We start from the raw sequence: 12,023 nt of genomic DNA, 5'->3' as shown, positions 1-12,023 counted from the left end.
CCTTTGTATTTACTATGTAGCATTGTCAAGGGAAAATAGGGAGCTTCAAAACATCCTGTTGTAGTTAATGGGTTATTATCTCATTTATCTTTTGCTGGCTCTGGTGTGAACCTAAGTCTTTGTACATTTCCAAACACAGGATAAATGCAGCGTATAATCAAAATAAAAAACGTTCAAAGGAATTGCTCCAACTTTCAACTTACAACGTTATTTAAAACATTTATTTTACATGAATAATCTCTGATCCATGATGCTCCATATTGATATAAAAGTGGATTTATATTTGAATTTGGAGGTTAGCTTTCACATGCCTGTATGTGGTCCATTAGAGTCACAGGAGAAGCAGCTGTTCCTAATATTTGTACGGTCAGTGTCGTTTCTTTTCTAAAAGCAACATTATCCAACGATGGCTCCGTCCAAAGTCATCATTTACTTTTTACGCATCACAGAGCAGATCTTTCTAAGCAAATATTTTTGATAGTGAATATAATATATTCTGCGCACATGAGTCTTTCAGGAAATGAACCCAAAACTCTAATGTTCCACACGTCATATGATATCCTCCATAGTAAAATCACATTATGTCGAGCACATACTCAACACATGTGGCACAATGAGTAGTTTCCTTATTTTTGCTAAGGCATTGGGAAAGTCTGCAGGAAAATGTTGATTCAAAATGATGTCTCGTTTTGAACTGGAGCATATGCAGATTAATTCCATAACGCATATGTTAAAGTAGGCATGATACAAGATGACTACATTTTTGTTTTCTTCAAGTTTCAACCCCTCTTTGTTTGGAGGGAAGCGTGAGAAATAACGTTGTTCTTCTTTTTAAATGACCACTTATGGTTGTTAGAATAATGACTCCCTATTGAGCGATCAGGTAGTGTGACATTGCTAAAGTGCCACGTAGCGACTTGAAAGTTGGTGGATGAATGGAAAGGGTAGCCTGCTGTCCAGATTCCATCTCCTACTGTACATGTTTGTAGGAGATGGAATGATTTGTTCATTCATTCTTCTTTTAATAATGTCAACAGTTTCTCTTCAACCTACACCAAGTGGTATTAGTTACTTAAGTCGTTATTGACGCTATGGCGAACGATGTAATCCTACTGACCAATGTACAGATCAGGAAATGCTTATATGGATTGTTTCTTAAGGCCGTGACAGATGACTTGCCCTGTCATTTTGCTTAGAGGACATTCCAGGCACAGGCAGGAAGCGTACCGTGTGGGAAGTTTGCTTTACATATACATCTACTGTACAGCAGCACATGTGTTGAATCTAGCAGTTTAAGCACATATCTTCATACCCCAAGGAACAGGTTGGACCACTGCTCTTTTGATGACTAAAGCTCATAACACACAACAACACCAGATGTTTTGTATTTCAGTTGGCACTTTAATATTGCAGAAACAAACGTGCAAACTCTAATGTCCCTTACTCTAGTCTAGAACATTTGAAACCCTCTGCAGTCATTCAACTGTTACCTCTTGTAGACCTTAAACAGGGCCTTGAGGTGTGTATTAAAATTATTCGAATTTTATTTGTCATATCCGTTTTTTAAGTCAGTCTGGAATCAGACATTTCTTGGAAAAGAAAAAACTCAATCCATGGAAAATCTTCCTTCAATAGCTCTACTAGGAAAAACATACAGCTATAAATTTACTGATAAGACTCAAACCTCAAGACAAGAGTGGTTTCTCTGGAGGCAAAGGCTGGATCGCAGATGTTCTTACTTTACCACTGCGGGAAGTAGAAAGAAAGCAATAGTAAACTTCTTAAACAACATGTAGTGAAAGGGTCCTTGTTTCCCTTGTTCCATGTACTGCTTATTCCCTTTGCTTTTTTGTTAACAAAGCTCTTAATAAATTAAATTCACTAAATGATTGCGCTGTGATTTTCTAAATTCTTTACTCTCTATCTTCCTGAAGGTTCCCCATCAGCATCGCCTTTCTGTGGATGTGATTCCAGAGTTGAAGAGCTCACATAACTACTGCAGGAACCCTGGAGGAATCAGCGACAAGCCCTGGTGTTACACCTCAAATCACAACATACGCTGGGAGTACTGCGCTGTGCCGCATTGTGGGGAGACAGTCATCGCATCAGGTACAGTCTTCTGCCGCCCTTTTACGACAAAAAACCCACCAGTCAAAGAGAACGTATAGGATCTTCCCAATTAGCTGCTGCCAAACAGCCCACCAACAAATGGCAATGTTTTTGTTAATCAAGATATCGTTTCAGTTCAGTAGAAAAGTCATACAGCACCTCGTCTTTACATTTTCTTTAAATGTTTCTTAGTGTTGACTCCAGAGGCACAATCTCCTCTTCAGACTCCTCGTCTCCCTCCCACGGCAACGGTGTCTTCCCCGGCTTACTCCATGTCCGTCATTGTCATCCTCCTGACTGCACTTGCCGCTTCAGTCTTCCTCATCATCGGCATCCTCGCCTGCCGCAGACAGAGGAAGCAGTGGAGAAACCGGAAGAGGTGAGATAAATGCGATACATGAGGTATGATGAAATTCCTTTGAAGAAATGATGATACCAGCCAGTACCCTTAATGAGAAAGAACATTTGAAACCCATCCTGTGAACAGAAGCATTCAGCTGGGTAAAAAAGTTCAATAGTACCCAATACTGTTTTTGTTGTTTTTGTTGATAACTTAAACAATAGAAAGCATTGAAAAAAACACAATCCTAAATTCAACCTTGAACCTTTGTTTTTGTATTTCTCACTCCCACTTTCTTTCAACAGAGCGATAGAGACCCCGACCTTGACCGCTCTTCCATCAGAGCTCCTTCTCGATCGACTACACCCCAACCCCATGTACCAGCGGGTTCCCCTACTGCTGAACTCAAAGCTTCTGGCCCTTGAGTATCCTCGAAATAACATTCAATATGTCAGAGATATTGGAGAAGGAGCCTTCGGACGGGTTTTCCAGGCCAGGTGAGGGGGAGGCAATGGGGAAACAGATGTTGCCTATATAGCGATTCAATTGGAAATTCAAAGGAGAGAAAAAGCATCGGAGTTAAACATTGATGAGGAGAAGAAGAGTTTGAAGAGCCTTCCACTCTGAAAAAGTGCAATAAACATTAGATACAGTAGACACGTTTTTTTTTACCATGTCATGCCAGTGGGCTTACATGATGTAGTGGATATCTCTCAGGCACAGGAAGAGAAAGGGTCAGACAGGATTTGGACAGAGTGAGTTGGTAAGAGTGTCTTATCAGGGCCACTTCTCTTTCTGAGAACTGCTGCGTCACCTACAAAGTCACAAGGAGAGCTGCTACAGGTGTCAAGTTTACTCCACAGTGACGCTGTTCACAGCAAGCGCAAATGTGTCCAACTAATCCCTATGATCAGACTAAATACCAGACCTGAGTCATACAGTAGTCAACATTTTAAAATGTCATAAATCAACAATATGCACACCCACATCTATATTTTAGGCTTGGTGTTGGTGTCTTTAGATGTCCTTCTTAAAGAGTGAGGGTCAACCCTCAAAAAGATGGAGGAGGTGCAATATCTCTTAAATAGGGTATGGTCTCTTTTTGAAGATAATAAGAAGGATAGCAGAATCATGGAATAACTACTGGCTTGATTGTCACGAAACTTGGTGGAAGGGTGTTACATTTGCCAAGGAAATATCCATTAAATAAGGAGTGCATCCACATTATGGGTTGGATACACACATATTAGGAGCACAGCATATTAATTGGGGTTAATAATTGTACAGTTAGCACAGTATTCTACTAGTTGATGGCATTTCCACAGTAGCACCAGAATGTAGCCATGCAGATCTGGGAGACGTCCTTCAGGCTTGCTGGTAATCCCTTAATGAAAACTGGAATGGTGTAATATATGGACACCCCTGAGAACATAATACACACTCACTAAGACACAAGTCAAAGAGCACAAACACACATATACACTACACTCATACCTGCATGCCTGACCAAAAACAGGCAATGAATGTACAAATACAAACTATATTCTGCATATGCACTCAATGAGTATAGATTAACAATCCTAGAAACACACAGGCAGCACATGCATTTGGTGGTGTATATTCATGCATACATGAACACACACACATACATGCAACAATATACTCAGAGACCTAAATATACCAGACAGAGGATTAAATAACTTCCCTGACAGATGGGCTTCAATCTGTGTGTTCCCAATGGGCACTGGTGTGTGTGTGTGTGTGTGTGTGTGTGTGTGTGTGTGTGTGTGTGTGTGTGTGTGTGTGTGTGTGTGTGTGTGTGTGTGTGTGTGTGTGTGTGTGTGTGTGTGTGTGTGTGTGTGTGTGTGTGTGTGTGTGTGTGTGTGTGTGTGTGTGTGTGTGTGTGTGTGTGTGTGAAAACTATATATAAATCCACACTGAGAAACAACGTGTTGACTTTAGTTTGCCCCTCTAGTGAGCCAACACAGGAAGTGTGTGTGTGCATGTGTTCCCTCCAAGTGATTGACAACGACAGTGCCTGACATATGCAGTTGCGGTGTTATGCTAGAATGCTTGTTTTTGCCGAACAATGTCTTTTTTACACAGACATATCCATATATACACACATACTATACTGTACACAAAAACAGAGGACTGTTTATGAGCATTGTGTCTGATTATTTTGGTGTGTTTGTTGCAGAGCACCAGGCCTGCTGCCAATGGAGTCGTTCACAATGGTGGCCGTGAAGATGCTGAAGGAGGAAGCCTCAGCTGACATGCAGAATGATTTCCAGCGAGAGGCAGCGCTGATGGCTCAGTTCGACCATCCCAACATCGTTCGACTCCTAGGTAAGTCTCACAGCTGGTCGTTGTACCAGTGTGTGGGAAGTGCAAAACAAAATTACATAAAAAATAGGCTTCCCTGGTTCAGATAAATCCATTTTAAGTACCAGAATGTTGTAGGAGTTCAATGTTAAACCAGTGTACTAGTCCTATGTGTAAAATGTTTTTATTGTGAAGCATCATCTTCAAAATGACAGAAAATGATATTGTAATGCTTATTACCAGTAGAAGAATACACTCTTGTGTACGCAGTTAAGAGTGTTGAAGGTGGTTAGCTTGTTATTTTCCACATTCTCCCTTGTGAATTTTTTTTATAAAATGCCTTAGAAGGGAGTCTCGATAAGAGTAAACCAATAAACCAAATATAGTCTACACAGGTTAAGTTATTGTACGGAAGAAATTGGACAACAAAACAAAAATCTGCCTCGAAACATGTAACATTGTAGAAAAGTGTTTTTTTATGTCCACTCCAGCTAGGTTTCAGAAGTAAAGAGAAGAAAAGTAGACTTCAAAGGCCAAGAGGGCAGAGTTTGTAGCTGACAGAATCTGCAAAAAGTAGGTCATGAATTCATTGAAGAAGAATCAGAGTGCCTTACGGCCCGTCTACACTACAGCGTCGACAGCGTCGAAAGCTCCAATCTGCTCCAAGCTGCCCATTCACTTTCAATGGGGTGACGTCACGTAGCCGCGCTTTTTCGCCGAACTGAATTGTGGGTAGCAGAGCGAGGCGTCTCAGGCGTCTCAGGCGACAGAAGTTGAACAATGTTCAACTTCTGTCGCCTGAGACCCCGGAGTAGCCAGCGCCAGCCAATCAAATCCCGTTTCCCAAAATCTGACAGCTGAAGCCGTAGCCAATCAAATCGCGTCTAAGCTGGGAGGGATATCCCGCCGTTCATTTCTATATTTCAAAAAAAGTCGGAGGAGAAACTAACTATCGCCGTAGCAAATCACCCGGTTTTGTATGACCAGACCCTCTTCACCTACCGGGATACAAACCGGAGGAACCAGGCATGGAGGGAGGTGGCAGAGACAGTGGGTGAAACTGGTAGGTTTTCGCCTGTTTGGGGAGTTTATATATATATTGCTCCCATAAAATCCCCGGGGGTTTTTGCTTTGTATGTCGGGGGCGGGAGATTCATGTGATTGGTTGTTGGTCGTGTTGCTTGAATAAAATCCCCAAGCTCCAGACACGCCCAGCTCCAAGCTATTTTTGGAGCTGTAGTGTGGACGCTCCGTTACCCCCTAAACGCACCAGGAGCGTCTGCGCCACGCTGCGCTACGGCTGCGCCACGTTGCGACCTCCTCCTGCGACCTAACACACCAGGCGCGTTTCAAAACGTTGCGGAAGCGGAGCGTCGTGTGTGCAGCCTCGCAGTTGTTGTTGATTTTGGAATATTTCCTGGACATTTTGTACTTCTACAAGTAAGTAGGCTACGTAGTTAAATGGTTTATGTTTGTGTCTGTTTAAATCGGGTTTATTGTTGTTATTTCCTATTTTGTTGTGTTGTAGACTACAGACACAGTTAATAATAATTGTAATATTCCAGTTATAAACGACATGAATCAAAGATGTGTTGCTGTATTTTAGTGGTAAAAAAATATGCATTCATCATCATAATTATTCTATATATATATATATAATTGACAGTGCCTGTAAACCGGAGGAGAACGCTGGCATGTATTCTCCTACTTGAAAGACGGTGGTGGGGGGGAGGAGAAGGAGCCGGTTTTGGGTGCACCCGGTGATTTTCATCACTTCCTGCCTGCGCCGCGCTGCGCCGCTTCAAAAATAGGATTCATCCTATATTTTAGAAATTCCTTGCGGCGAGGAGCTTCTGGGACGTCTGGTGGAACAGTCTGGTGGAACAGCACCCATTGACTAGAGTGGCCGCGATCTTTGCGAACGCCGCGGTGCAGCCGTAACGCAGCGCAGACGCTCCTGGTGCGTTTAGGGGGTTAGGTGTGCAGTTCTCCACCCCTCTTAAAACCTATAGAAAGGGCAGAGTCACACTCTGATCGGCTGAGAGGACTGCACCCAGTTGCTCTCAATTCTGAATTAGCAACCAACAGGTGTTCTGAATAACCTGCATTAAACTCAGGAGACATTCTGTTTAAATGAATTTGGTGAAAACAGAAGTACCAAAGATTAAACTGACTCCTACCGCAAAATATAAAGTGGAGTAATACTCAATACCCATTTTTTTCCCTTAAGATTATTCAATCACTCACTGTAATTCTTCTGAATGAAGCCTTTGTCCTCAGATCTGTTTCAGTGTATTGCTATACAACCTGCTAGAGATAAGGATATGACTGTATACCAGTAAACAAGAGCTGCTCGACAGTTAATGTGCCTTTCTTGGCCAGAATGAAACAAACGTCCTCTATTAAAGCTTATCAGCACTAATACAGTATATCTAATCTAATACAAACTGCTCTCATCTAAATATACTTCCAGGAAGACATTTAGAGATACAACACACTCTATCTTACACTGAGTAAACAGGGCCATACTAGATCAACCACTGTGCTGAAAGAGGTTTGTTGACTTTGGTCCATCTAGTAGTGGCTCCAGTGATGGTCAAATCTTTTTTTAAATTGTTAAGGAAAAGCTTTTTCTTTCTAGATTATATCAAACGATGGTATCTTGTGGGTTCTGTTTTGAGAGTGCCGAACTCTCTGCTGCACATGAAACCAGAGTTGATCAAATTAACCTCTAATTACCCCCTGGACTAATAATATACCGCAAATGATGTGTAAAATCTATCATCCATAACATGCTTGTGTCAGAATTAGAGATGTCTGCTTGTCATATGTTGTCGCATGTGCAGGACGGGTCCTCTGTGTTCTGTATATTTAGCGATGGAGAAAAGCATTTTGAGCAAGCTACTGACCTTCAGCTGAGGCTGACACACACACACACACACACACACACACACACACACACACACACACACACACACACACACACACACACACACACACACACACACACACACACACACACACACACACACACACACACACACACACACACACACACACACACTCAAGGGAGCAGAAATCAGAGCTGGTTCTGGAACTGTCCCCGCTCGGTGACCCATAGGACTTGAACTAACTGAGCATGACCCCCAAGCCTCCTCTTCTCCCAAAGGTTCACTGCGAGCATATTGTTATTTGTGTTCTGACATATCTGTTAGAGGACAAAGTATTATAGTTAGAAAGAAAATCACCTAGATCCTAAAAGGGAAGGATTATTGAATGATCTAACAAAACACATGCAAAACAGCTGCAAAGAGACAGCAAGACTTACGGTAAAACAATTAAAAAAGGATATACAACAATGTGACTATAGAGACTCAAAATGTCCCCAAAGCAACACAAAAACACTACAAGGAGAATTTTAATGACTACAAAATGACAACAAAAAGACACAAAATATCTCCAGAGAAGGAATATGACTATCACATGACTGCAAAGGGTCATAGAAAGAATAAAAACAGTCATAAAAAAAAGTACAAAGAGACTTTAAACGCCTGGAGAAAAGGGGAAAAACAATGACGGACCAAACATTTAGTAGTAACAGAAATAAAATACAAAGAGCCACACAATGACCAAAAAGCGAATACAACAATAAATTGGCCAATTGTATCACTGTAAACCAGACTGTACTATGTGAATGTACATGTTCTTTTTTGTCCAGATCTATTTTCTTGTCTGCAAACCTGGTAGTTTGTTATGCAATGTCCTACATAGCCATAAAGTACTCACAATGTGATGAATGCCAAGTCACATTAAATAGCACATCTACAACTTCTGCAGGGCTGTTGGCGCTCTGCACAGCCTTAACTGTGTGTGCACGAATTCCTTAAAGCCCTGTAAGCATAAACAGGAATGCATAAATAAACAGGGAGACAGCAACTCTTTTATGGAGTTAAAGTAAACAAGTAGTAAATAAATAGAATGGATTTGGACGTGCCATGCTAGAATATTCTCCGATGTGCCATTACGCCTTCATTTATGTCCACCATACTTGATGGAAATTCATTCAGGAATGATGAAACAATAAAATATTTTTCAACATCAAGTGCAAACAAGTTCAAAAACATCCATTAAGTTCTTTGTATCATAGTACTCACTCTGGGATTGTCAGGAAGTGCTGCCACTCCAGGACACTCCCAATGTTTGAAATCCTCTTTTAATTGCCCGTCGTTCCCCACAGCACAGACAGGTCCAGAAGAACATAAGGTTAATTTAAAAACACACTGTGTTTACATGACTGGACTATTTATGTAAGACTGTACATCCTCTATGCGTGAGAGTTTATTTGTGCGCATCACAGTCGTCTGTGTTTATGTCTAGTCCGAATATTTATTTTCACAGAGAATGAACTCACTGATTGACCTGAATGTTTTATGTGTATTATCTCGATGCCCAAGACAAATTTCTCCTAAGGGAGACAATAAAGCTCTATCTTATCTTATCTTACTGTATGATACCGTGGAAGGTAAACACACTTTAGATTCAGCGTGGTTTAATGATGTCACAGATGTGGTTGAGTATTTGTGTTTGTATTCAAACCTTAGATGATTTTATATCATGATCCATGCTCTCTCCCCAGGTGTTTGTGCAGTGGGTAAACCCATGTGTCTGATGTTTGAATACATGGCCCATGGCGACCTCAATGAGTTCCTGCGTCGCCGATCTCCAACCCAATCGGTGCGCACCCTGAGCCGCGCCAGCCTATCGGGACGCAGCTTCTCCTCTGAGTTGGAGGCGGTACTTCTCACCTGTGATGAGCAGCTGTTGATATCCACGGAGATCGCCGCAGGAATGGCCTACCTGTCGGAGCGCAAGTTCGTGCATCGTGACCTCGCAACCCGGAACTGCCTGGTTGGGCAGGACATGGTGGTGAAGATCGCCGACTTTGGCCTGTCCAGAAACATCTACTCGGCCGATTACTACAAAGCCAACGAGAATGACGCCATCCCGATTCGCTGGATGCCCCCAGAGTCTATTTTCTATAACCGCTACACCACTGAATCGGACGTGTGGGCCTATGGGGTGGTGCTATGGGAGATCTTCTCCAATGGGATGCAGCCTTACTACGGTATGGGTCATGAGGAGGTCATCTATTACGTGAGGGATGGTCACATCCTCGGCTGTCCTGAGAACTGTCCTCTGGAGCTGTACAATCTGATGAGGCTCAGTTGGAGCACACACCCGTCAGATAGGCCCAGCTTCAGCAGTATACACCGGATACTGGAGCGCATGCATCAAGGCACACAAAGCAATAATGCTGACACAGAGCCTGACTGCTAACATGTGGACTTTTCAACAAAAAAAATTCTGTCCCCAGGCACGTTGACTCATGTAAAGATGGTGCCTAAAAACACATGTTAAATGAACATTGGCACTGAGCCCAAGCATACAAAGAGTACTCAAACAGTAAAGTGATTTGATTCATTTTCCTTGCACGGTTTTCAGTAGACCCAAACTGCCACTGCTATGGTTTGTATATTATAAACAGCTCTCATTTTTGGTAATTTGCACATTTCCTTCCTTATTTGAGTGTGTTAGTGGTTGAAGTGTTTTTTTGTTTTCCTTTTTTTTAACGGAGAAAGAGGATAGGACTCTAATTTGAACCGCAGACACTACGATAATGACTCTAGCTACTGAATCTTGAATTGTTTTTAAGGGATGTCAAAGGTGTTTCAATGCCGACCATTCACCAGCATCCATTACCAGATCTTATTCTTATCCATGTTAAATGAACAGACCAGACACTAACGTTCAGCAAATGTTTTCCCTGCGGGTTAGTTCGCATCATCATGTGTTTTTTTGTGTTACCTGGGCCAGACGCGCCGGAGAAGTTTTTTATTAATTTAGACGTTTACTGTATATTCAATTTTTTCTTTTGAAACAGTGTACAGCAATTCAGATATGCTAATTTAATTAGCTTTGCATTGACTCTGTATGTAGTTGCGCAATGGGAAAAATGTACTTCACGTACTTCACTGAAGCCCAGAGCCTGACATTTTGAATACTTGTTACTACTATAGCCACTATATCACGCAGATATAGCCATAACCCTTTTTAACCACTCAAACATTATGCTTCATTTATTGCATGACTGCTTGTTTTTTTTCTCCCTCTTTATGTTTCAACTGTTACAAATGTTCTGACTTAACATTAGGTTAAGAAAGAGAATGGGAAAGGACAGGTAACGCTTCATAGTAACTACGTTTGAAACACCTTTGTTGTTTTTGTCACCTACTGTATAGCGAATTCCATAGTGGCACACAATCACTTTAAACCATTGCTGTTGATTGTTTTTTATAGAAAAGTTGCTATTCCATTTTTGGGCATTTTCATTGTTGTTTCGATCTTTGTCTGTTTTTTGTTTTCATTTTACTTTGTTTGACACACAGAGTTTTACCTAACGAGTACATTTCAGTAGCATTGGTAAAAATAGTCTGAAGTTCATTAATGAATTATTCAAACGTGCGTCATCATCAGCCCACAAGTCATAAAGAGATTTGTTAATTTTGCGAAATACTCATTAACTTAATGTATTACTGTGCCTTAAAATAGTTTCTTATGTAAGTGATGAATGACCTCCCCAATGTTTTAAAATAACCTCGTAATGAAAGAGTAAATCTTTCATTGTTTCCTACAAAGATAGAAAACTCTCTCTTTTAGATGTAACTTTGATCTCTGGAGTTAAATGATTACGTATTTGCTTTTCAGATGAATGACATTTTTTTTTTTTTTAAATATTCTGTATGAAGTCACGTTTTGGATATTTGCTAAATTACATAATGATGCAGGTTTATAAAGTATGATGTTTAAATGTATTGCTTGCAAATAAAAGTAATAATTTAAGACATTTGCATACTGGAAAATACCATATTTATTTATATACATGCATCCTCAATGCTGACAAGCCTGACCAAAACCCCTCTACATAGAAAAACAGCTGGATGAAGATGAATAAATGTAAATGTGCCATATTACTTCGGATAATTAATTACAAAATACATCATCTTGGGATAGCAAATGCCCATACATCAGTTGCTATGCTCAACTCAAGCGATTTGCCACACCTCATAGAAACTAAATGGGAGGTAGCGGCTGCTCCGAGGCTGCTGGGTCCGGTGTGGCTTCATGGTAAGAGTGTGGAACAGCAGTAAAATAAACCCACATCTACGGACCTACCCACAGCCAATGTCCT

General features: G+C 41.2%; 1 protein-coding gene across 1 annotated transcript in view; it reads left to right on the top strand.

Moving 5' to 3' along the window:
* Positions 1-11,674, top strand: part of musk (muscle, skeletal, receptor tyrosine kinase) — a 47,370-nt gene extending 35,696 nt beyond the window's left edge. Inside the window, exons 13-17 of the mRNA XM_034096528.2 lie at positions 1,935-2,109; positions 2,302-2,488; positions 2,755-2,946; positions 4,650-4,798; positions 9,411-11,674. Coding sequence (XP_033952419.1) covers positions 1,935-2,109; positions 2,302-2,488; positions 2,755-2,946; positions 4,650-4,798; positions 9,411-10,111 — 1,404 coding nt within the window. The 3' untranslated portion in view covers positions 10,112-11,674. The remainder of the gene's footprint in view (positions 1-1,934; positions 2,110-2,301; positions 2,489-2,754; positions 2,947-4,649; positions 4,799-9,410) is intronic.
* The last annotated feature ends 349 nt before the right edge of the window (positions 11,675-12,023 follow it).

The sequence above is a fragment of the Pseudochaenichthys georgianus genome, chromosome 12 (assembly GCF_902827115.2).
Source record: "Pseudochaenichthys georgianus chromosome 12, fPseGeo1.2, whole genome shotgun sequence".
NCBI classification, from domain to species: Eukaryota; Metazoa; Chordata; class Actinopteri; order Perciformes; family Channichthyidae; genus Pseudochaenichthys; species Pseudochaenichthys georgianus.
Note: the sequence above shows the minus strand (reverse complement) of the source record. Positions and strands in the feature narration are given on the sequence as shown.